The sequence below is a fragment of the Tamandua tetradactyla genome, chromosome 2 (assembly GCF_023851605.1).
Source record: "Tamandua tetradactyla isolate mTamTet1 chromosome 2, mTamTet1.pri, whole genome shotgun sequence".
Taxonomy (NCBI): domain Eukaryota; kingdom Metazoa; phylum Chordata; class Mammalia; order Pilosa; family Myrmecophagidae; genus Tamandua; species Tamandua tetradactyla.
The window spans coordinates 33617564-33643855 of record NC_135328.1 but is presented as its reverse complement, the minus strand read 5'-3'; the positions used below and the strand labels follow the sequence as shown (position 1 = coordinate 33643855).

Here is a 26292-nt window from a genome sequence, read left to right as displayed (position 1 = left end):
CCGAGGCAGTGTCTCCACTTGTTGCCTATTTTGGGAAAGTGAGATTCCTTCTTTAACAAAACACAGTTAAACTTGGGGTCACGGTCCCACCCAAAGCTCAAGAGGGACAGAGCAGGCTCAGACAGGCTCGCTTTCGGAACAGATGGCCCTGCCGTAGCTGTCAGCACCACAGAGGCTGGCCCAGCCGGTGGGAGGCGGAGCCTTGTTCCATGTGAGAACTGGAAGGCCTCTGAGTTAGAGAGGGGCACGCAGAGGGATTGCCGGAAACTTCTGCTCTGCTGAGTGCTCTCAAATCAAATCTGCTTCTCCAAAGGATGAACATTCAACTTATTGACATGAAAGACAATTACAGAAGGAAGGAAACCAACATTTATTGAACTCTCTGTGCCAAGGCCTTTATGCATTATCTCATTTAATCTTCATAACAACCCTGAGAGGTAGCCATTATTACTGTCCCTCTCTTCAGAGAAGAGAAAACAGGCTTACAGAGGCAAAGGAGCTTGCTTAAAGTTATATAATCACAGCTCATATTTATTGAGTACTTACTATGTGTGGATGTTAATTTAAGCACATACCATGCATTATCTCATTTGATCCTAATACCATATGGGGTAGGTATTACTATTGTCTCCTTTTTTTTACAGCAAAGGAAAGAGGCACAGAGAGGTTAAGTAACTTGCCCAAGGTAATACAGGTTGGGTGCAGTTAAAAACAAGGTGCAAATCCAGGTGATCTGGTGCCAAGCTTATGTGCTTTTTTTTTACTGTGAAACCTAATATATATATAAGGAAAAGAAAGAAGAAGCAATAATTTTCAGAGTACATTTCAACAAGTAGTTACAGATCAGATTTCAGAGTTTGTTATGGGTTATCATTCCATATCTCAGATTTTTCCTTCTAGCTGCTCCAAAGCACTGGAGGCTAGAAGAAATATCAATATAATGATTCAGCAGTCATGCTTATTTGTTAAATATTATTTTCTTTGTCATAACTTCTTCTCCTTTGATCCTTCTTCCGCTCTATAGGGAAACTTAGGCAATGTCCATTCTGACTTTTTCACGTTGAGAAGGGTGTCAAAGTAAAGGATAAAGGGATGGAATTAGTTGATAACCTTGGAGAGGTGGGTCCCTCTGGGCTTCAGGATTTATCTGGCCTAGGAAACTTCTGGAAACTATAGGTTCCAGGAAAGTCAGAGTTAACAGGAGTGATATTGGTTGAGGTTTTGCAAACTGTGGCAGTTGGCACTAACTAAAGCTTACATAAGAATAACCTCCAGAATAGCATTTTGACTCTGTTTGATCTCTCTTAGCCACTAATATCTTATTTCGTTACATTTCTTCCCCCCTTTTTGGTCAGGAAAGCATTGCCAATCCCAGGATGCCAGGACCAGACTCATCCCCGGGAGTCATGCCCCACATTATCAGGGAGGTTTTCACCCCTGAATGTCATACAGGAAGGAGAGTAATGATCTTCCTTGCAGAGTTGGGCTTAGAGAGAGTGAGAAAGGTCACATCTGAGCAACAAAAGAGGTTTCCTGGAAGCAGCTCTTAGGCCTCATTATAGGTAGTCTTATCTTCTCCACTACAGATATAAGTTTCATAAGGGCAAGCCTTAAAATCAAGGACTTGTATTTTCTTGGGAGTTCCCGATGTTTGAGAGGGTACCTGGGGTTTCCCAGATGGGAACATTTAATAGTTCCATGTGTTTTCCTTTGGTCCCTCAAGGGACTCTACCAATGCTTTTTATTATCAACTCATCATAGTCTGGGATCTCTCCAGGTATTATATTAAGCTGTACAGAATTACAAGTCTTCTTTCCTGTTCTGGGCTCCATGTGTTTGAGTTGTTTAAATGAGCTGTCCATATAGGTTGATTTAGATTGTATGTTACAGAAAATTTAGATTAAGATACAATAAAACTTTCTGCCTTTGGTCTCATACAGTAGGTGAAGCTTTAGAGTACATGCAAGTATTTTCTGAAAACGACCTAAGCATATTTCTTCTTTTGTTTCTGGCTTGTTTTGTGCATCACATTGTCCCCAAGTTTTATTCAGTTCTTTGTGTGTCTCACAACATCATTCCTTTTTTCTGTAGCCACACAATATTCCATCATATATATATATATATATACGTATATGTATATATGTGTGTGTGTATGTACATATATATGTATCACAGTTTGCCATTCTGCTTCTCATTCATTGTTCTTCTCATGCTTCCATTGGGTATCATGGTAAATGTCCAAAATAAATAGACCATGTCTTACAGTGTCGTCACGTGGTTGTACCATCAGCAGCACTCTCAATTTTAGACAATTTTCATTGGTCCATAGAGACAAAGAACTGATAAACACAGCATTGCCAAATATCAAATCAGAGCTGCCTCTTATCTCTTGTCCCTACCCCCAATTATTTACCCCTGGTAGTGCTGTGGTACTGTTGATGTTTTCCTGTTAACTATTAAACCTGTGCATTTTTAACCAGGTTACAGCACATGTGATTGTCTCACATGGGTGATAAATGTCTCTAAAGCCACACTCTTTTTGTGTCAGTACACTTCTTCAGGCCTTAGGCTACTTCTCGTGGGAGTTATAGTGTAGTTGTATGTAAATTATGCAGCTGGATGTGTGGTGGTCACACTTCAGAATCAAGAGCAAGAAAACTGCTTCATGAATTACCATGATCTTTTCAAAGATGGCTGTTAACACTGAGATTAGAGTCAGTCCCTTTCCCTCTCTGAGCCTCTTTTTTCCTTACTTTAGCTATCTCCAAGGTTTCCTTCTGCATTGAGGTTCTGTGAGCTACAGAAGTGAGCTACTTTTTTTTTTAACTTTAAAATGATATTTTATTTATTAATTTTTTGTTTCTAAGAACTACTTAGTTTTGAGCAGATAGGGCTGAGAGAGACTCTAATAGTTCAGTGACAACTTTAATTAATAGGAGAATAGAAAAATTCATTCATACATAGTTTTTTTATTAATTTAAAAATTTTTTTTAAAAACACTGAATAAACGCAAACTTTCTAACTTTTGATCATTCCATTTTACATATATAATCAGTAATTCACAATATCATCACATAGTTGCATATTCATCATCATGATAATTTCTTGGAACATTTGCGTCTATTCAGAAAAAGAAATAAAGAGAAAACAGAAAAAAATTAATACATGCCATACCCCCCACCCCTCCCCCTCACTGATCACCAGCATTTCAATCTAAATATATTTTAACATTTGTTCCCCCTATTGTTCATCTTTATTCCATATGCTTTACTCATCTATTGATAAGGTAGATAAAAGGAGCATCAGACACAAGGTTTTCACAGTCACACAGTCACATTGTGAAAGCTGTATCATTATACAACATCTTCAAGAAACATGGCTACTGGAAGACAGCTCCACATTTTCAGGCAGTTCCCTCCAGCCTCACCACTACATCTTGACTAACAAGGTGATATCTATTTAATGCGTAAGAGTAACCTCCAGGATAACCTCTCAACTCTGTTTGGAGTCTCTCAGCCATTGACATTTTATTTTGTCTCATTTCACTCTTCCCCCTTTCGGTCAAGAAGGTTTTCTCAATCCCCTGACGCTGAGTCTCAGCTCATTCCAGGATTTCTGTCTCACCTTGCCAGGAATGTCCACACCCCTGGGAGTCATGTCCTGCGTAGACAGGGGGAAGGTGGTGAGTTTGCTTGTTGTGTTGGCTGGAGAGAGAGGCCACATCTGAGCCACAAAAGAGGTTCTCTAGGGGGTGATTTTTAGGCCTACTTTTAAGTAAGCTTGACCTATCCTTTGTGGGGTTAAGTTTCATATGAACAAACCCCAAGATTGGGGACTCAGTCTATAGCTTTGGTTGTCCGCACTGCTTGTGAAAATATCAAGAATTCAACTTGGGGAAGCTGAATTTTTCCCCTTTCAGAGAACTACTTTTTATGTTCTTAAAAAAATTGTAGCCATTTTCAAACATGCAGGGATAAAAGTATTGTATAATAAGTCCCCATATACCCAACAGCCCAGCTTCATCATGTATCAGTAAATGGCCAAACTTATTTCATCTATGCCTTTACCCACTTTCTCCTCATATCCCCTTCAGTGGATTATTTTAAAACAAACGTCAGACATCATCTCCTTTCATCTGTGTGTCTCTAAAAGATGACTTTAAAAGTAAAACCACAATGCCATTATCATGCTTAAAACATTAGCAGCAGTTCTTTAATATCATTGAATATGGATCTGAGCTACTCAAAAGTTCTGTTTGATGATATGTTGAAAGCTAAATGGAAGCTTCTAGTATCAATCATTGTGTATTCAGAACTTATGCTTGGAGAATGATCGTGGAGAGAACTGTGATGTTATGTACTGAGTTCGTATAATTGAAGAATATAATCTTTCCTGCTTCAAGTAGCTGCATTTATGGAGATTCTGTTTACTGTGAACCTGGCACTGTTCTGGGTGCTGTGAGTGTACTCTCTTGTTTAATCTGTTTCATAAACAAGCCCTCAGTGCCAAGGAAAGTTGCTGAAGCTAGCAAGCTTTTGACCAGAGATGGATATTGAACTTAAAGAAAGGAATGGGAAAAATACACGTTCAATCTAACCCATCAAATTGAGATGACATGGTGTAACCACTGCAGCAGGAATAATTTAAGGCCCCCTGGAGAGAGTATTAAAGTGTATTTCCTTGAAATCATTCATTTTCATTTTGCAGGGTTTTCCCACCCTAGGCTTAAAAGTAAACTAAGAATGTGTGGGTGGTTCAGTGTTAGAATGCTCACCTTCCATGCAGGAGACCTGGGTTCAATTCCCAGACTATGCACCGTTCCCCCCCCCCCCCCAAAAAAGAAAATTAAACTGAACCCTGTGCTATTCCCTTTATGTGTTCCAGAAATCCTAACCTCTGAGACTTTGTACTGGCTGTTCCCTCTGCCTGAAATGCTCTTCCGCTCATTTTCTCTGGCTCATCTTGTTGATCTTCTCTGAGCATCTCAGCCCTAAATTACTTCTTGCTTCTCCCAGCTTTCGGTATTCCCACTGTTCATCTGACCCTCTTATCCTGTCTTTTGACATCTCCTGTCCTGCTTTCTTGAACGTCTCTTGAAATTCTTGCTTGTCTTGTTTCCTTAATGCCTGGTACCTGCGAACTATAGGCATGATGGGGTCATCCATTTGTCAAGTCTTCCCTGAGAGCACTCTGCCTTTGTCAGGGTGTGGCATTAAGAAGTAACTAAGGCTTGCGCCTAGGATTGTCTCAAAGCGGTGTTTAGGGTGAGCATTGTTTCCCAAGTGTAAAAATTGACTGGGATATTGCTGAGTACTCAGGTTGCATGTTATAGAAGTTTTTCTTCCTCCCGAGATGTTTGAAAAGCAGGCTTCAGAAGTGGCTAATTGAAGAACACTTAGAGAGGTTGCCTCTTATGGACAATAATTGTGACAATTTACCCTGCCTGAGTTATCATGAAGTCATTGGAGATACCTTAGCAGGAAGCAAAGCTCAGGGGAGGGCTTTTAACCATTTAGCATTCTCTAAGCACCAGGGAATGAAAATTCCACTTAGTGAAGAGCAGGGAGAGGCAACATTTATTACAGCTAAAGCTTTGTGCCCAGATAGTTAGAAAAGTTACAGCCATGCCCAATATGAAAGAAAAGTTTACAGCAAGGAAGTGTGGGCTCCCAGGTACTGGCTGGACCTTGAACATGTGGACAAACAAAATGAAATCAGTGACAAGGACTTTGGCAGCATCTTGACAAGGCTTTTCTGAAACGGCTGCTCAGATCAGTGTCTGCCGCTTGTGCTGTCACTGCGACTGCACCATGTTCGTGACTTGGCCCCTCCCAGAGGAGGGAGGGGATTTGGTTTGGGCAGTGGGATGGGGAAGTGGATATGGATGGGTCACTTTACCTCATTGACCTCTTGAATAGATTATAAGAGGGAGCCTTGTCTGATGGGAGGGTCAAGGAAGAGAGGAGAGAAGATGGAGCTGAGGCTGGAGGAGATGGGGACTGGGGAGAGTGGAGGTGAGGGGTGGAGGGAGAGATAGCCAGTGTCCCAAGCGTGGTTTGCAGGGCAGCTGGCTCTGTCCTATTCACAGCATTCTGCATCCCCACCCCTCACTTGGTGTGGCTGCCTGTGAGAAGCCAGTTTTGTTTTACTTAGGACTGTCAGGTGATGAGCTGCCACCCTTTCCGGAGAATCCAAACAATATGTATTTATAGAGATCTTCTAGATCACTGGCCCTTAATTGGGATGGACATCTGAGGTTGGCATGCCCAGCAGGAGTGCCTGGAGAGTTTTCCAGATTCCCATGCCTGGACCCCATTGTGATCCTTACTGCATCTGAGCCCCCAGGAGCAAGCTATGGGCCCCACCCCTCGGATTGCAGGTGGTTCTGTTGTGCATCCCTGGCTGGAACCACTCTCCTACCTTGGGCTCCTGAAGACCAGGTTCCCGGGAGGCAGTTCTCCAAAGAGTTCACTGCCCATTCAGGCAGCCACCTGTCTTTAGACTCCCCTTTGATATTGTGCCTTCCCCAGGACAAAGCAAATCCCTCTTTTTTGTGGGTCCTTCAGATCCTGAAGTCAACCATTAGGGTTAAGCTGTCTAAATAGCCATCTAGTTTCTTGATCATTAGCCATTTTTTAAAAATATATTTTTATTGAGAAATCTTCACACACATACAGTCCATCTATAGTATACAATCAATGGCTGACAGTATCACCATTAGTTGTATATTCATCACCAGGATCGTTTTTAGAACGATCACTGGCTGTTAAAGCAAACTATGAAGAGTTGGGGATGCCGTGAAGGGGAGGAGAACAGAAAAAAAAAAACCCTCTAATGGTAGCATAGCAGGATGTATTAGAACAGAATTGCTTAAAAATGCATCTATACTTTTTTTATAACAAAAGTAGTGTTATCTGTCGAAAAATTAGAAAACACTGGAACCCAAAGAAGAAAACAAAAATCCCTTGAAATCTCACCTAGTAGATACAAATGTTGTTTATATTTTCATGGGTGTCTTGCTTATTAAACTGCAGCTATGGAAACTACCTTATGGTAGTTAGGTTCAGGTGTCAGCTTAGCCAGGTGATGGTGCCTAGTTCTCTTGCTGTGGACTTGAATCATTAGCATGTGAAACTCATCTATGGCTGATTACATCTGCATTCGGCTAAGGGGGTGCCTTCCTCAATGAGTGGGGTTTAATTTAATTAGCTGGAGGCTTAAAAGAGAGAGGTCAGAAGAGCACTCAATGCAGTGCAGCCCAAACAGCTCAGCATGCCTCATCTCACGCTCGCAGCTCAGCCCAGCCGTTTGGAGATGCAGAAAGGAATCACTTCTGGGAAAGCCACTGCAACCCCGGAGCCAGGAGAGAAGGCCAGCGGATGTTGCCATGTGCCTTCCCGTGTTACAGAGAACCTCATGAAAACTAGCTGCCTTTCCTCTGAAGAACTATAAATTTTTAACTAAATAAATCCTCTTTTATTAAAAGCCGATCCATCTCTGGTGTGTTGCATTCTGGCAGCTTTGGCAGACTAAAACATACCTTTTCTCTAATAATAGCCACGTTAGTTTTTGCATGTCATTAAAATTAATCTATGCCATTTTATTAAAGGCTGCCCAGTATTAATTGTGGCTGGACAGTGGGGAGTCTTCAGTAACATTGAATTAATCCTAACCAAGGAGAAGTTGGTCACTTGCCCACCACAGCCTGGGGTTTCCCATGAGGCCTGGCCCTGCTCATTACTACCTGCCCAGCCAGGCCAATTGGGTCTGGGGTGACTTTTGTGTCAGGTTGGTCTGGAGCTACCTAAGAACTACCCAGATCCCGCCTAGACCTAAGACAAAGCTTCTTGAGCTCAAGGTCTCATACCTTTCCTCCTGGATTGAGCATAACCACTGACGCAGGAGCAGAAATTCTCTAAGGCAATCAACTCTTCAGATATAGCCAGCATGAGAAGACTTAAAATTCGCAATGTATTCTAAGCTTCTCTGCTTGGTGGAGAGAGGGCAGCAGGCATGCAGTTCCTTAATGCCTGGACTTCCCCCAGGACCTTAGTACTAACTAGTCTTGTGACCTTGGGAAGGGAAGCACCTCTGAGCTTTAGTTTTCACCTCTGTAAAATGGAGATAACTCTTCTCCAGCTTCTCAGGAAGTTGAAAGGGTCAAGTAAAATGACACAGGTAAAAGGGCTTTCTTTGTGAACCACAGTGCATCAGACAAACCTATGTTATACTGATTTGGCCCATGAAAAGTGCTGACTCAAGTCTTGGTTGTCCCTCCAGGCAGAGCAGACTCATCGGCTGCATGAGCTTTGGGGTGAAGTCCCTCCTGACTCCAGACAAGGTGGGTCCTGGGGAAGCTTCTGATAGGATTATCCTGCCTGGATCAGGGCTGATCCAGGCAGGAGCCTCCCTCTGGAGCCCTTGGGTGGGGCTTCTGTCTGTGAGATGGTGCCCCACCCGTGAGAAAGGTACCCAGTGGCCTGGCAACAGCACTGTGCTTGTTACCTGCCTGACCGAGGTCTTGGTCCATTTTTGTCAGAGAGTAGCTGGCAGGAGGTCCCAGGTCCTCCCAGAGGCTCTGGGTCTGGTGTTTGTCATTCAGTCACTGGCAGGACCCTTGGGGCTCAGAGCACTCCTGGGCCACACCCAGGAACTTGGGGATGAACTTGGGGATGGCGTGTGTATTGTCCTCTACTACGAAGCTTTCCTTTGGGCTGAGCGAGGGCTATTTGGGATCCAGAGGCCACTCCCTCAGGGCCCATGATCCATCTCCAGTCCCACTATACCCCACTAATGGAGGCTTTTGATAAGGAAAGGCATGTGTTCCTTTTGCACATCCCTGGAAATGTCTTGGTGGCCTTGCCATCCAGCTTTGTGTCCTGGTGGTATGTTCTGGGGTGGGTGGCAGAGGACCTGTTACTTGCATGCAAATCACAGTTGCATGCGATCTGGCTGCAACCTCAGCTTTATTTCCCTTGAGGAGAAAATATTCACCCATGAGGACTGCACAGCAGACTCAGGATGCTTACTTTCTGGCCTCCGCATCCTTTCCTTCCTCCCTTCCTCCTTTCCTTTCTCTCAACGAACATCTGCTGGGCTCCCAGCATATACCAGGCACATCCACAAGGCTGTGCACAGCCTAGTGGGGAAGGTGTGCAAATAGGCAGTCCTCCAGGGGCAGAGCACTGGGGTAAATGGGCAGAGGAGAGACCGGTTCTGCATGGGAACATCAGGCAAGGCTTCCTGGGGGTGCAGGCATTGGAGCCTTCAGTGCAGGGATGCTGGAGTGCCTGTCTCTGTGGAGATGCCACTCCTGCCCTGGCTTGTGCCCTTTGCCTCTCTCTGTATGTCATGCTCTCTCTTATGACAGGAGATCAGTGGCTGGTACTACCTTCTGGGTGAGGACCTGGGCCAGACCAAGCACCTGAAGGTGGCAAGGCGGCGGTTGCGGCTCTTGAGAGGTGCGTCACCTGCTGTGGCTCCTGCCTGGCCATGTTGCCCTTTAGCCCCTGTGTTTTGTGGCACCTGTTACCCCAGACTGTGATCAGACCACTGGGTCCAGGGACTACCTCTCATAAGCAGCCTGGGAGAATGCAGGCTGCAGGAAATCTCTTGCCCATGATGCCTTTATTAATCTGGTTGGAGTTTCCTTGGAGGGGGTGATGGGCTTGACCCCCCTACCTCTTCCTCACAGAGGGCTGGGCTTTGGAAGCATCTGAATGGCCCCTTCGCAGGTTCTGTGGTGTCAGGGATCTCCTCTGGGCTGCTTTCAGGGTTCCCACCTCTGTGAACAGGGCATTTGGTCCCTGTCATGAGTGTGAGACTTGGGGCCTGCATCTGCATCCCCTTCAGTTCTGTCCTTCCTCCCAATGGCCCTGGCTTCTGAGTCCCTTCCAGGGCTGAGCCTCAGGCATCCCCATGCTCTGATGCCAAAAGCGGCCTCGGGGGCCACTGACCTCTCACCCAAACCCTGCCTGCTGGGTGGTTCATGGAATGGTCCCTGAAATGCCAGCAGAAACTTTCTGATTCTGCTCTGTTGCCTTCCAGACCCGCTGCTGAGAATGGCAGGAGGTGGGGACACTGAGAATGGGGAGCATTTCCAGGTACGTGGGCATTGCCTGCTGGAGTCACCTGAGCCCTGCTCAGGGGGCTCTCACTATTCCTTCTCAGGCCTTTGGCCTTGCAGCCCCCTAAACAGGGCAGCTTTTCATGTCTGAGGCTCTGGTTCCCTTAGTGCTTGGAAACTCAGCAAGTTTTGGATTCTGAAAGGATTATTTCTTGACTTTCCTGAGGTACCTTTGAGTAAATAAATGTTTATCACAGGTTATTCATGGTTGGGCAGGGCTGGGACAAGATCCAGGCCCATCTGAGGTTGGAGAGGCCTGGATCTCACTAGCCTTCAGCCTCTAGAAACTGAATTCTTCCCTTCCCATAGGTGCCTGGGCCCCCTGCTTCCCCTGGCACTGTGCTAACTCCCCTTGGCTCAGGATCATCTGGTGTCAGGGAGCAGCTGCGACCCTGAACCTGAGGCCCGTTGGTTTCACTCGTAGGATTTAGGAAGCTTTACTTCGGGATTTGAGAGAAGTTTTTGAAATTCACTGCGTCTCTTTGCAGGGTGTAGTAGGGTGACCCCAGGCTTTCTCTAACAATGAAGAGGAACAGCTTGATGCCAGGGGCTGTTATTATCTAATTGAATCCTCATCACTACCGCGAGGCAGTTATTTGCCCATTTTACAGATGAGGGGGTCACGTGAGGGATATAAGATTCCTCTCCAAGGCCACACAGCCAACCAGTGGGGGAGGTGGACCCAAGCTGGCTTGTCTGACTCCTAAGTGCACTGCCCCACACAGCCTCCTGTGCACAACCTTGTTGGGATATGACATTATATTTTCAATAATAATATCTTGCATGTATTATATTATAAAGTTTTCCCTTTCATTTACACAATTCATTCATTCATGCACTCACTCGCTCATTGATTAAATACTTGTCAGTGACCTGCATGGGCCAGGCCCTATGCTGGGTACTGGGATGCAGCCGTGAACCAGCGGCCCTGGTCCTCAAGCTCCGCTGTCCGTCTGCCTGCCACTAGCTGCCAGGGGTTACTGAGTAGCTGAATTTTAACTTGTTTCATTTGAATTCATTTTATTTTACTTTGCCCTGTGTGACTGGCTACTATTTTGGATAGCATAATATTAGAGAATAACTTGCTAGGTTTCTGTTTCCTGTGGCTCCATTATCCCAGTGGGAGGTTCAAAGCTTCTCTCTGGCTTCAGAACAGTGGGATTGCTGCAAAGACCTTTCTTTCTCTGTTCTTGTAGAACAGAGAGGATGGAGCCCAGGGAGCCTCCCTGGTAATGTATGGGAATCACTTGGAAATCAGCATGACAGGTTTCTAGCTGCCTTGGGACTCCTGCTGCCTGCTGGATTCTGTACACAGACCCCCTTGGTTTTCCTGGGTTTGCAAACTCAGAGATGTCAGCAAGGCTCAGCAGATTGGGGGTGATTGCCAGAGGCTTGGCTGGGACCTGGGGAGATCCCGCAGAGGCCACCCATTCCACTCCCTCATCATGCAGATGGGGTGATAGAGGCCCAGAAACCTGGGGGAGCAGCCCATGGTTCCATGGCAACCAAAGCTCTCCAGAACAAGCCCTGGGACTGCAAGTCAGGAAACAAGACCTGGTCCTGGCCCCGGCTCCACCATTGCCCTGCTGTAGCCTTCACCCCTCCAGGCTTCCGGCTCTTCCTCTGTAACATAAGGAGGCTGGGCCATTCAATGATTTGGAAATCCTTCCAGATTTGATTTTATGGTCTACGGATCATTAGATCCTTGAAGCAGCTCACTTTTATAAGCGAGGAAACTGACTTTGAAGTAGGTTCTGAGCAGCAGGCAGGGCCTGTGACAAAATGCTTTTTGTTCCCTGTCTTGAGGTGACTCCCCAGTGCCCCCTCCCCAAGGTATCCTTGGATCCTTTGGGCTAGGTTAGTCTCTGGATTTGCCTTGGGGACCCTGGGATTTGTGGGGGCGAGGGAGGGTGGCGTTGTTAGGGAGCCGGCCAGCTTCTGCCTGGGTTCCCGTCCAGCGAGGGGCGTTGCTGAGAACGCTGGGATCACAGAGTGACCCGCGGTGGAGAATGCAGCCAGAACAAAGCCGCCCTCTCCCTGCCGGGGCCTGGGGAATACTAACTAGTTGACAGGAATTTTAATATAAAACTCTCCCTCTTCCTTGTCATTTTGAGGTTTCAGGAAGCCTTCGGGCTTATCGTGCAGAGGCACACGGTGCAGACAGGGCTTGGGGAGGTGAGAGGTGATTTCCTGCCATTCTTCTGCGGGGCGGCTTCCCAGGGCGCTCATGCCAGGCTGACGGGGCGCAGTGCGGGCTCCCGCTGCTGGGGGGAGAGCTGGGTTTTCATGGGGCGGCAGCCGAGGCAGGACCTGCAGCCATGAACCGCTTCAATGGGCTCTGCAAGGTGTGTTCGGAGCGCCGCTACCGCCAGGTGGGTGCTCACCCCTTTGGGGGTCATGGGGTATCCTTGGGGGACTGGAGTGGGGGCTCATAGAGCAGGAGCCCTCCTCCCACAAGGACCTCTTCTGCTCCGGAAGGTTCATTTTGATCTAGGTGGAGGGGAGAGGCAGGGGCTGGACCCAAGGGCTAGCCTGTTACCTACAGCCCCTCTCCAGGGCTGGAGGAGGCCAGCCCCGGGAGTCACCCTCACCATTGACTGGGGGCTCCTGAGTGAGACTTATCTCACCAATTTTCTCTTCATCTTTATTTGGGGGTGGAGGGTGGGTTCAAAAAGGCATTCCAAGCCTGAGATTGGAAAGGGCATGGTGGCTGAGCTGCTGAGTGTTTTGGGGGGAGGATGATAATTTGCTGACTTGGTTCCCTACTTCTGACGGGATGGCAGTGCCTGTTCTGTGTTCTGCGGGTTTGTGAATGTGCAAGTGTTTTTGTATGTGTTGGTGTGTCTGCATCTGTGTGGGTACACACAAGTATCCTCCCCTGTCGCCCTGATGCCTCGAGGTAGCTCAGGAGCCCTTTGGCTTTAGAGCCCCACTTCACTGAGAGGGGCTGGCCTCTCGGCCCCCAGACTTGGGATGTGGGGTAGAGTGGGAGCGATGACCCAGGTAGCCCCCTGAGTCCTTCTGGAACTATGAGAGGCATTTTTCTTATAAAGGCAAGAGAGGTCCACACCAGAATGGGTCTCAGGAATTGTTCTAATCTTAAAAATACGGGAAAATCCCTCTGCTTGTGGTAGTGACCAAGCCAGAATCTAGGTCCCCAACTGCTTCTGACGTACAGCTCTCAGGTCCTGGGTGATGCCCAGAGGCGCTCTTGCCGCCCCAGTGCCCACCTGCTACAGGATGTGACTGTTCTCCCTCCGGGCGTCCCGGCCCACAGGTCCTGCCCCATGTGGCCCCACTCTGCACTCCCTGCCCTCCTCAGCCGGGCAGAGCAGCCCCTGCCCATCAGCAGTCATGTAGTGGAGAGATGAGCAGACTGCAGATGAGCAGTCTAGGGGTCCTGAGACTCTATGGCCAGATTTCTAAGGACACACCTGGCAGCTGGAGTGGCCAGGCCTGAGTGTGGGCTGGACTGGAGGTCTGGGACCTGGAGCTCAAAGACAATCCTGGGTGAAAAACCAGCGCAGGGTTGAGTATTTCAGCTTTTTTTCAGATCTGGGGCTCTGCCGCTCTTTAGTGGTAACTCTTGGGCAAGCCGCTGTACCTCTCTGAGCTCCAATTTCCTTGTAGTAAAAGAGGGAGAATAATATCCAGCAAATGGGATAGTAATGGGTAAGTTAAGTGCCTGTATGTACAGACAGGACGTGTTTAATCAATGGTGGCAGTTGGAAATCGGTAGATGCTTTAGTCTAGGCATGATGGAGGGTCAGGAACCAGACAGGAGAACAGAAAGCCGTGCTGGCATAATGAGACTGGAGGCAGTGGCAGTTCCTGCCCTGGACAGGAAAGAGCAGGAGCCGCCCCCAGGAAGGTGAGCCTCTGTCAGGAACCACCGAGGCCCAGAGTCAGGGCAGGGCTGCTCCCCTTGCCTCCCAACTCAGCCCTCACTCACTTCAGCCCTCAGTCTCTTTCTCTGTAAAATGGACACACTAAAACAAGCTTGCCTTCCTCTGAGGGCTGCAGAGATGATTGGGTCCTTTGGACAGTAGTATCTTCCCAATGTGTTCATTGATCACTACGGACAGAGCCTGATTTTGCTTCCCTCCTGCTGAGCCAGGACTCAAGCTTGCCTCCTGACACCTCCCTCCCCCTCCCCTGCCCCCTGCTGGGTTGCACTTGTTCTCCTGAGGCTGGTGCCTAGGAGGGCAGAGAGGTTTTCAGTCCACTATCCCATCTGGATGAGGGAACCAGGCTGTGGGAAGGGGAAGCTATTTTGCTGAGCATATTCCTTCTCTTCAGATAGACTCCGGGGCCAGTACCCTGATATAGCTCTGAGCCCAGGGGTGCTGGGACCTATTTTCCAGAGCTGGCACCCAGGTGGAGGAGCAGTGGCCCCTTAGTGGCTAGAATTAGGAAAATGCTAGAAAAGCTTTAAAATCCTAGCATCTGCTTGGGTTGAGGGGTGGGTTGCGAAGCCCCATAAAAATCCTTGCTGTGCCCCTGGGACACCTTCCCCTCAGACTCAGGCTGGGCCCGGCCACCAGAGTTGCTTCTTTCCTCTAGCTTCCGTGCTCACTTTAGAGTTTGTTTTTCTTTCTTTCTTTCCATTTTTCTCTCTTCCTGTCTTAGCTGTGTGTTTTCCCAGAATTCTTATGGGAACAGGGTATTTTCCTGCCCCCTCCCCCTTCCCCTTGTCTGTCAGGTTTCCTGTTTTACAAACTTGCTTTGAATCCAGGCCCAGGACTGGTGGGAAGCAGAGGCTCAGAGGCCCCAGCAACTTCCAAAGCCTGGGTCATCCTGAGTCCTCTGTCCCTCTCATTCCTCTCACCTGGCCTTTGGGGCAGCCCACAGGTGAATGCCAGGCACCCAGCCTTGAAGGGATTGCCCTTAAGGAAAGGAGACAGGAGTCTCCTGACAAGGCCTTGACCTTCTCTAGGCCTCCTGAGCTGACTTCTTCCACCTGCCAGGGCCCATTCCAAGTCCCCCTTCTTCTTGGGCTCTCTTAGGACCCCACTGAACCCCTTTTCTGAGGTTTTCTCTCTCAAGTCTACAACTCTCACATACCTGCTCCGAGTGACCTTGAATTGCAGTTTGGGGGGGCAGGTGCTGGACCTTCTCCCCCACCCAAAACTAATTACAGACAGATGCAGAGGGGGAGTGTATTGAGGCTGAATTGGAGCAAGTCAGAGGTCACCCTGCACAAACTGGCAGGACCCTGACAGGCCAGCCTCACTAACATAGCCTGCTGTGCACCCAGCAGGAAGTCCAAAGTCTTGACACATTTGTCTATTTTCCCAAGGCAGCCCTTGTGTTTTGTTCCAATGTTTGTTGTATCCTCTTTGCTTTGGAGAGGTCTGTATATCCTCTGTCCACCTCTGGGACCCAGAGACTAAGGTCTCATACCTCTGTAACTCAGCAGAGCCTGGCTTGCAGTAGGAACTCAATAAATGTGAATAACTGAAAATAGCATGTGGATGACAAAACCCTTTCATGGGACTTCTAAAGGTTCTGAAAGGTTGTAGACCTGCTATGCCCACGGCCTAATTAAGCACAGCGAGGCCAGGGGCTATTTCAGGCTCATCTTGGCCCTCTGTATCTGGGAGCCCTAAAAGCCCTCACTCAAAGCCTTCAGGCCTGAGAACCCCGGCACTCTTCCCCCAACATGAGCTAGTGACTCTGTGCCCTGTCTTTGCTCCTCTGTGCCTGGGGTGGGGGGCTGGGGGTGGCATCCAGGTCGACTTTTTGTCTGGGGCTCCAGCCCTCAGCATTGGGCCAGCACTGAGCCGATGCTCTATGAACCTCTGGGGAAAAGGAGGAAGGTACCAAAACCGGCAGTGGGTCACAGGTGAGGTGGAAAAGTACAGGTCAAGTGGTCTCTTTGGAACAGGGCTGGGCTGCATATTTGCTGGCACTGCAGAAGGCAAAGTATCCCTTTCCAAGGTGTGTCCCACCCCTCCCCCATTGGCCTGCGCTTGCTCCCTGCTTGGCTCACAACCCTTGGCTGAGATAGGGACAGCGAGGGGCTGGCCGGCCTCCTCCTTGGCTCCAGTTCCCTCAGAGAGAGGGTGGCTGTGGGGCTTCCCAACCTTGCAGCAGAGGCAGCTTGGTCTTGCAGCCTCTGGAAGTAACTGGGCAGGGCTGTGTCCTAGATCACCATCCCAAGGGGGAAGGACGGCTTTGGCTTCACCATCTGCTGCGACTCACCGGTCCGAGTCCAGGCCGTGGATTCTGGTAAGTGAGAGGCCTTGGTTGGTGCCCAGTCCCACCTACCTTCCATGCTCCTGGGCTCTGCAGGCAGAGCTCAGAACTGGACAGCACACCCCAAGCTGGAGCAAAGTGTTCAGGTTTTTCTAAAAGAGAAGAATAATATTTGTGAATGACCACAGATGGAACTGAAGTTTATGAAAATATACCCATTCTTTTTTCATTTTTATCAAAACGAAAATAAGTTTTTATAGTCTAGCTCCCTATCATTTTCAACAGGAATGAAACCTATATTTTCAGTAATGGCTGCATTGGAAAATGAGAGTAGTGTGTAAACTCTATTTGAAATCAGTATTTGAATCTATTTCAAGCCTGATGAGCTCTTAGAATAGTCATTCCTTCCCTACTTTTCACAAATAAAAGATGTGACCTGGGGATGGGGCTCAGTTAATGGTGTGGAAGGAATGTATGAAGCCCAGCAAGAAGAAAGGGCTCCCCTGGGGCTGGAGACTCTGGGGAGAAAATGAGAGGCCCAGGTGAAGGTGGGCAGGAGAGAGGGAGGGGGAGATGAGAGCAAAGTGGGGGCCTCCAAGGCCAGCCCCTCACTTCACAGATGAGGAAACAGCCGAGCCCTTGCCCGAGGCACCATGGAGGCAAAGACTCCAAATCCTTGGAAGGGGGTTTTGGGCTTCCGAAGCTCCTGAGTGGCTTCTCTTTGTCCTGGCAGGTGGTCCAGCAGAGCGGGCGGGGCTGCAGCAGCTGGACACAGTACTGCAGCTGAATGAGAGGCCTGTGGAGCACTGGAAATGCGTGGAGCTGGCCCACGAGATCCGGTGACAGGGGCAGTGGGTGGCCGCGGCCTCAGGCTGACAGCATGTACTCCCCACTCCAGCCCTGCTCTTGCCTCTCCTCGCTTTGCCCAGCTGTGAGCAGTGTACTTGGCTTCTCAGGGAATCAGTCTTTCGGCCTGGAAATGGAAGTTTTGGATCCCAGAGCAAACAGCCTGGCAGAAGCTCTCCATCAGCCCCACTGGTTCATGACAAAACTCCAGGAGGGCGCTTTCTATTTTGGTGCATTATTTTTGCTACCTAAGATATAAGCTCACTGTTTTTTTTTAACTAAAGGATGTGCAGATATTGCAAATGTTTAAATTGCACAATTAAATTGGGTCCCCTAAGTTTTGATACCCTGCAATAGAACTGTAGTGGCCCAGGTTTTGGTTGGCCTCTAGAATTGACTAGATGAAGGCTTGCGGCCCCTGCTTGCTTCTGCTCTGCCTGTGGCAACACCACTACTTGAGCACGACACCCTTTCCCATCTAACCTGACCTTGGCCTTGGGATCCTTCTCGGTCACTGCCACTTGACTAGGATACTCCGAAGATACCCTTTTGCCACCTCTCCCTTAGATGGCCTCTTATAGTCCCTTCTGCCTGTCTCCTTTGCAGGGCTTCTTCTTTGCATCTGCTTTTTCCTCCTCCCTGCCTACTTCCTTCCCCCCTACTCTCCTCCTCTGTCCCTGCAGACCGCCCACCCTGGCTGACCCTGCTCTCCCCCAGGCTGAACTTGCTGTGTGCCCCCCAACTTTTAGGAGTTGCCCCAGTGAGATCATCCTGCTCGTGTGGCGCATGGTCCCCCAGGTCAAGCCTGGGCCGGATGGCGGAGTCCTGCGGCGGGCCTCCTGCAAGTCGACGCACGACCTCCAGTCACCCCCCAACAAGCGGGAGAAGAACTGCACACATGGGGCCCAGGCCCGGCCCGAGCAGCGCCACAGCTGCCACCTGGTGTGTGACAGCTCGGATGGGCTGCTGCTCGGCGGCTGGGAGCGCTACACCGAGGTGACCAAGCGTGGGAGCCAACACACCCTGCCTGCGCTGTCCCGGGCCACTGCCCCCACCGACCCCAACTATATCATCCTGGCCCCGCTGAATCCTGGGAGCCAGGTACGGGCAGCTGGTTCAGGTGAAGGGTCCCCGTGCCAGCCCAGGAAGACCCAAAGGCTCAAAATTGTATTGTGGGGAGCTTAAAGGGGATGAGGGTGTTGAGCCAGGAGGCAAGGAAACCCAGGCAGGGTATATGTGAGCCTGGGCCTTGGCAGGCAGAGAAAGCAGGTGGGTGTAGGTAGCCTTGGGGCACAGGTCCAGAACCAACGTGTGCATGTGGGGGGATGTCCCAAGGCAGAAAATCTCAACTCGGCAGAAGAGAAGAGCTTTCTAACTGTATGTGCTTTTCCACAGTGGAATGGGCTGCCTTGGGAGGCAGTGAGCTCCCTGTCACAGGAAGTGTGAAGGCAGATACTAGATGATTACATGCTGGGATGATGTAGTACATTTCCCAAAACATTAGTCCCACAAGGTATTCTGGGAAATAACCCATACTCCCTTCCTCTACTGGGAGATTCCAAATGCCCATTAGCCTATTCCACACTCCAAGGGCCATCCTGCAGTAAAGAAGGCAGATAACTTTGTTTGACTCAGCATTTCCTCAACTTGCTTGACAATGGCATAGTTTATAGCCTGGTTCTTGGTGTCCCATGTGACCAGTGTTCTGTGGAATGCACTTTGGAGTGAGCTGCTGAAAAGGATGTTGAAGAATTAGCCAAGGGGTTAGACCTGGTGACAGCAAAAGCCTCTCTCATTTCTAATTTTCTGGGCTTCTGCATTCCCTCCAAGCCCCTTTTGCACCTTTTTTTCCCCCTCTTACCCTCAGGTGCTCCACTTCCTAACCACCCCCTGCTCCCACCCCAGGACTTTCTTTGCTTGGTGTCCATCAGCCTCTTTGGCCTGCCCTGCCCTCCTCCTGGGGCTGAGATGGTTCTCTCTTTCCATTGCAGCTGCTGCGGCCTGTGTACCAGGAGGATACCATCCCTGAAGGTGAGTGTGCTTTGCTGCTGTGCTCTCTGAGCCCCAGAGAGATTGTCAACTGGGCGTCCCAGCCAGTTACCTCCTCTTATTGCAGAGGCCTTCCCACCAGTCAAGGAAAGTCCCCTAGCATATAGACAGAGGCTTTCTTTCTACATGGTGCCTGCTCTCCCTCATTGAGCCAGTGTCTTTCTTCCCTGGAGCTTGAACTAAGAAGGAAGAGAGGGGTCTTAGTAGAGCAGCCTAGGAGACAGGGTGTCAGGACTCAAGCATTCAGTGTCATTCATTCCATTTTAATGAGCAACCCGTATATGTTACATACTCTAGGCAATGTGGTCAGGCTTACATGGAAGGGAGGCATGGGATCCAGAGCAGGAAGGTCTCAAGTTTGAGTTTCAGTGTCTCCGGTGGCCATTTCCTCCCTGAGCCTCAGTTTCTTCTCTGTAAAATGGGGCTGGTAATTCCTACATCAGGGGGTTGTTAGGAGGATTAAATTAGATGGTTTTGAGTAGGAGCCTGTGCACTGTTAGCTGCTATGCTGCAGGCAGTTGCCTTTGAAGTACAGAGATGTCTTTGCTGGTTGAATAGATTCTTCCCCAGGGGCCTTCAGGAGAAGGCTATTCCTGGCAGGGATAGAATCTGGTCTCAAAACAGTTTGTCCTCCCAGGAAGCCTGAGATAGCAGTCTGGATGCTGAAGCTGCCTGGGCACTCCTACAGGTTCTCTATGTGGCTGCTGGAAGCAACTTGGGAGTCTAGCTGCTATGTGCAAGGTTGAAATCAGCCTTGACAGGTGACCCATGGTGCCCACTCTGGATGTGCTCGAGCCCCTTCTTTAGTGCCTTCAGAATGCCCTTTGACTTCCTGCCTTGAGTGGCTCTTCCCAGCCACCTGCAGACTTGCTTCCTTGCCATTTCCCCTCTCTCAGTGGTGTGGAGATGATGCTTGCTTATAGCAGTTACTGGCAAGAGTACCTGTGCTATTTAGGGTGGAAAGGGCTCCCATTGAGTTCAGGGTCACTGATAGGAGCCATCTTCCTTCTTTCCAATGTGGGGCATTTAGGCAGCTGGGCCTGATCTGTTGGAAATGAATCTGTGTTCCTTTTAGGAAGGAGTCTGATAGTGGTTCAGGTTTTAAAAAAAGTACTTTTTAATTGATACTTCAGTTAGAGCCACTGCTAACTGGTGACTTCATGAAGAGCAGGGCCAGGACCTGACTCATTTCTGTGTGTCCAGGATCTGACCTAGGGCCTGGTGGACAGACAGTAGCTCTCCCTAGTTCAAAAACAAATTTTTTTTTAATTAGAGAAGTTGTGGGTTTACAGAACAATCATGCATAAAATACAGTGTTCCCGTATGCCACCCTATTATTAAGACCTTGCATTGGTGTGGTACATTTGTTACAAGTGATGAAAGCACATTTTCATAATTGTGATATTAACTATAGTGCATGGTTTAATTTAGGATTCACTGTCTGTACTGTGTAGTATCATGGATTTTTTCTTTTAATTTTTTATTCTGGTACCATGAAGACAAACTAACATTTTCCCTTTGAAATATATATTCAAATATATATTTCCGTGCTGCTAATTATGTTCACAGTGTGCTACCATCATCACCATCCATTACTAAAACAGTTCCATTGTTCTAAAAAGACACTCTGTATATTTCAAGCCTGAACTGCTTATTCCCAGTCCTTATCCTGTCCTCTGGTAACTTACATTTTAGATTCTGATTCATGAATTACATTCTAGTTATTGCATTTCATTGAGATCATACAGCATTTGTCCTTTTGTGTTTGGCTCATTTCACTCAACATAATTCTTCAAGGTTTATCCATGTTGCCACATGTATCAGGACTTCATACCTTTATACAACTGAATAATATTCCATCGTATTTTTCCACATTTTGCTTATCCATTCATTGGGTGATGGACACTTGGGTTGCTTACATCTTTTAGCAATTGTGAATAATGCTGCTATGAACAGATTAGTGTGTTAATATCTGTTTGAGTTCCTGCTTTCAATTCTTTTGGGTATATTCCTAGTAGTTGGATTGCCAGGTTCTACGGTAATTCTATCCTTAGCTTCCTGAGGATAGCCAAACTTTCTTCCGTAGCGCTGTACCATTTTACATTGCTACCAGAAATGAGTGCGTGTTCCAGTTTCTCTATATTGTCTCCAATACTTGTTATTTCCCATTTTAAAAATAGTAGCCATTCTAGTAGGTGTAAAATGGCATCTCATTGTGGTTTTGATTTGTATTTTCTTAATGACAAATCATGTGAAGCATCTTTTCACGTGCTTTTTGACTCCATAGATTTTTGAAGTGACTGACTTTAGTTGCCTCTAAGGGTTTGAAGGTGGCCATGGAATTAGGGTACACACTGTCTCCTTCTAGGTGGAAAGCTGTGATACCTGTGGAGGGCAAATGCATACGGGCTGGGGGGTCTGGGGGGTCTGGGGTCTATTTTCTCTTGACCCAAGAAATGCTTCTGTGTCTCCCTGGTGTCTCCCAACCTGAATTCATGCCTTGAATCCTGTCTAAGAATATGATACTTTGTAAACCAAGAAGGGCACCGTCTAAACCGTGGTGAAAGGGGCAAGCAAGGAAATGATCATGGAATTAATAACAGTGGCAACTTTTTGAATGCATTGTTTTAAGATCTTGACTTGACTTTACGTATATTTTGTAATAATGCAGATACCTGAGGACATCGTTGTCCTTTAGCAGGAATCAAGTATTCTTAGCTCCCAGTCCTGAGGTGCAGAGGAAGGGGTGAAATTCAGGACACAAAGCTTCCCTTAATCCTGCTTAGGGTCATTGAGAAGTTAAGGCTCCAGCAGGACTGCCAGCTTCTTTGTCCCTCTCCTCTGACTGGGCCTCCTGGTCCAGAAGGGAGGTTTGGGTGGCCCGGAGTTGAATAGAATCTGGTGCCCTTCTAGGGCTTGGGGCTGTCTGCCTGCCGGTGGTTGGCATGTTCCCTGGGGCCTCTGGTGCTCTCAGTATTGTCTCCTGCCCCATCAGGGTGGCCTGGCCTCAGATTCTGTACTGCCAGGGAGGGATGGCTTCCAGGTCTCACCTCAGAAGCCATGAGCAGAACCCTGAAATTACTTTGTTTGTCAGGGAGGCAGGTGTTAGAGAAAAAGTGGTGATATGGAGGTTTGGATTGAGATAGTAAGAAGTAGCAGGTGGAAAATAAAGGAATTTGGTTTCACAGAGCTCAGGAGTTGAGTTGTAACCTGGACTGTTTTTGAAAAAGATCCCTCCAAAATTAGTTTTCGAGAGCCACACCCACCTGCCACACTTTAGCTGGGAATGTGTGAACATGGGCCCTGGGACATGGCTGTCACATGGGTTTGGTCAGTCCCACCCTGTACCATTTCCTGGCCAAGTCACCCAACCTTCCAGGCCTCAGTCACCTTATCTGCAGAATGGAAGTGGACAGACCCCTTCTACCTGAAGGCAGAGGTATGGGTCAAGGTCAAGTATGTGACTCTTTAGGCCCAAAGCTAAAATCCTTTGATGGCCCTGTGCATGTGGGCTAGGGAAGTATATTTTCTAGGGTTCTCTAGAGAAACAGAATCAGCAGGATATATCTGTAAATATAAAATTTATAGAAGTGTCTCACAACCATGGGGATATGAGAGACCAAGATCTGTAGGGTAGGCCGCGAGCTGGCAGCTCCAGTGAAGTTCCTCAATGAATTCTCTGGAGAGAATGGCTGGCTGAAGCAGAAAGAGTGATTGTCTCTTCTGAATCCTCCTTGAAAGCTTCTGGTGATTAGATTAGCCGTCACTCATTGCTGAAGACACTCCCCATGCAGCCAACATGGTCATGATTTAAGTCCATGAAATGTCCTCACAGCAACAGACAGGGCAATGCTTGCCAGACCAGATAATTGGGAATCACCACTTGGCCAAGTTGACACATGAACCTGACCATCACAAGAAAGGAAGACAGGGATTCCTTTAAGAGTCTGAGCTCGGGGCACAGGGTCCAGATTTTGGCATCAGCAAATGGTACCCTTCTGTAATTTTGTGGCCTGTTTTGCCTCAGTCCCTTCCATAGATTTGTTTTTCCTGTGCTGAACTTGGCCCTATTCAATTAAACTGTCTAATTTCCAGGATGGTTTGAGGCCCAGCAGCCCTGCCTGTCCCACAGGCATACTGTCGGGAGGATCATCCAGCAGTTTGGGGTTGGTAACCACACCTTGCACACTCAGTCTTGTACAATCCACCTTTCCCATCTGGTCTCTTCATGAGCTTCCCACTGGCCTTGGAGCAGGCAGGGTAGCATTCTGTAGTATCTCCATTTCACAGTGGAGAAAACTCTGGAGTAGGGGTCGGGGAGCAGAGGTGGGGGAAAGAGCCTGTTCAAGGTTGCATGGCCTATCTCTAGGAAAGTCAGTTCTCAAGTTCAGGTGTCTTGTCTAGCTCAAAATGCAGTGTAGATCTTGAGACCTGGGATGGCTTCTTTCAGCCAAGGGGCAGGGCCCTGGGGGGCACAGCCTTCTGGGGCTGCTGTCCAGGACCAGAGCCTATGAGGAGCTGCAGAGCTATTTCCTTGCTTCTGCCCCTCCTCCCCCTGTCCTGGGCTCATACTCCTTCCCCTCCACTCTAGGTGACTTGCTGAACAGGCAGGAAGTGGTTTAAGTTATTGTGGTTTGACTGTGGCCCCAAGACACCATTGGGGTCGGTGGTCACTTACACGGGGAGTGTAGCCAACTTGTTTGTCTCACCCTGCTAGAAGAGGCCCAGGGTATGCAGAGGAAACAAGTGTGTAACTTTCTGAGCTGTTTTCACTCCAAACCTGTGGGCCTCGCGTTGGTGGGGAGCTCCCCAAGATGGGAGTGGGGTCCGGCCACCTGCTCAGCTCCTTGGCTGGCAGAGCTGGCATTGGCAGGAGGAGGCACAGGCCCCAGGCTGGGTATCCAGTTTGGGGAGGATGTGGTCAGTTACCCAGCTTGCAGCAGGAGCCTTTTGGTTGGGGGTCCAGGTGTGTGTGTGTGTTGGGGGTGGGGCATGCAACTACTCTGGAGTTTGCCTCTTATCTACTCTTGTCCAAGAGTCCTGACTTTTTAGCTACTCTGTGTTTTGCTCCTCTACCAATTTGATGGAACATGGTATAGACTTTTATACCAAGAATGAAGGGCAGTGATGTCCAGGAGTATCTCTTTAAAGAAGGATCCCCTGTTGTGCAGCCTTCTGCTCTTCCCTGGGGATAGTCTTTGTTTCTCTCTCTCTCTTCTCTGCCTCTTTCTAAGCCAAGAATACTTCTTAGAAGAGATGAAACCCAGGTTTCCCAGAGTGCCTTAGAGGTACCAGGCTAACCCTCTTTTCCAAGGGGAGGAATCAAACAACAAAAGCAACAATAGATTATTAGCTAACTCTTTTACTGCACACTTGCCAGGTCCCAGGGACTGTTCTGTGGGTTTTACTGAGAATACCTCATCTGGCAATGACTGCAACCGGAGGAGCTTGGTACTCTTGTAATAATGAAGGAAATCAAGACTCTGAGGGTGAAATAAGTTACCCAAGGTCATGGAGCGCATATCTGGGGGAGTGGGATCTGAGCACAGCTGTCTGGCTGCAGAGCCTGTACTCTCTACCAAGAACTGGAACAGCAAGTACCCACTCCTTCTAGACCGATACTAGTGCACCAGGCTGTTTGGCACCCTGGCTAGTCTGGGGAGGACCCCAGTGCATCCTGGGGCAGCCTGTGACTCTGAAGCTGCTACAAGAAATTGAATTCCAGTCCCTCTGGCCATAGGACCTGGGGTATGGGAGAACGGACAAGCTGGGCTGGGAGTGTGTGGGGCATGGTGGGATGGTGGGAAGGAAGAGAGTGGGTGCTCTGCTGCCCATTTCTATGTGGAAATCTGGGCCCAAGGAGGTCAGAGCTTCAAATTTTCAATTTTTTTAAACCTTGAGGCCAAACAAAACACAAGGTGTCCTGGACCACCAGCTCAGGACTGTTGTCTCTGGTCCAGATGGTGGTTCCCAGCTCCATTTGGTTTCTGGACTTGTTTGTTTTCTTTAGAGTGCGAGTGAATTCCTTGGGGCAGGAGACCCCATCTGAAGCCTCCCTGTATGCTAGCGCCTCATCCAGGGCCTGGCACATGGTGGGTCCTCAGCAAATGGCTGTGACGGAATGGGTCTGTGTTCCCTGTTTCCATAGAGGGGACACCTTTCCTGGACTGATGGAAGTGCCTGACAGCCCCCCCCCCCCCATCTCTGTTCCACAGAATCAGGGAGTCCCAGTAAAGGGAAGTCCCACACAGGTCTGGGGAAGAAGTCCCGGCTAATGAAGACCGTGCAGACCATGAAAGGCCATGGAAACTACCAGAACTGCCCCGTCATGAGGCCACATGCCCCACACTCCAGCTACGGCACCTATGTCACCCTGGCTCCCAAGGTGCTGGTGTTCCCTGTCTTCGTTCAGGTGAGCTAGTGGTTGATCCCAAGGGTTCCCTCCAGTACAGAAAGGGCCCCTTTTGGGAAAGATAAGTAGCTTTGATGCTCAGTGTTCTGGGGCTCACATTGAGGGACCAGAAGTTTCCAGAAGTGGGGGCACTCTCCTGCATCCATTCCTCTGGGACAGGGCAGGCATCCTGCAACTCCGTTGTTAAGTAGCTGTCCACTGCTTGTCGTGATGCAACTTGGCCTGTTTTCTAGGCTCCTCCTCCCTCGCTCATCCTGTGACTTACTGTTTAGAGATGGCAGAGGCAGAGCCTGGAGACCTGGGTAACTTGTCTGATCTCCTTGGTATTAGCAAACATGATCTGCCCAGCATTAGACTAACGCCTGAGATTCTTTTAGATTTCACTTGTCCTACTTCTTCCTCCTCCTTTTCTACCCATTTCTCCCTGCCTTCATATATTACACCACCCGCAGGAACATTTAGATGTCTTCCCTTCCATTCTTTTTTTCCTAGGTGTGCACTTACTTATTAGAGACAAACACATTTGACATCTTACTTTACGTTTTGTAACCGATTGCCGCTTTTTTAAAAAACATTTTTTATTGTGAAATATTACATACAAAAAAGCAATAAATTTCAAAATCCATTTTAACAAGTAGTTTTAGACCAAATTTCAAAGTAT

At 48.4% G+C, this 26292-nt stretch overlaps 1 protein-coding gene across 1 annotated transcript in view; it reads left to right on the top strand.

The window, feature by feature from the left end:
- LOC143668067 (regulator of G-protein signaling 3-like) overlaps window positions 1-26292 on the top strand; it is a 194478-nt gene that overhangs the window by 89841 nt on the left and 78345 nt on the right. The window contains 8 exon segments of the mRNA XM_077142643.1: window positions 8281-8341; window positions 9371-9461; window positions 10048-10103; window positions 16276-16357; window positions 17058-17163; window positions 17920-18271; window positions 19162-19201; window positions 25435-25631. Of these exon segments, the coding sequence (XP_076998758.1) occupies window positions 8281-8341; window positions 9371-9461; window positions 10048-10103; window positions 16276-16357; window positions 17058-17163; window positions 17920-18271; window positions 19162-19201; window positions 25435-25631 (985 nt within the window).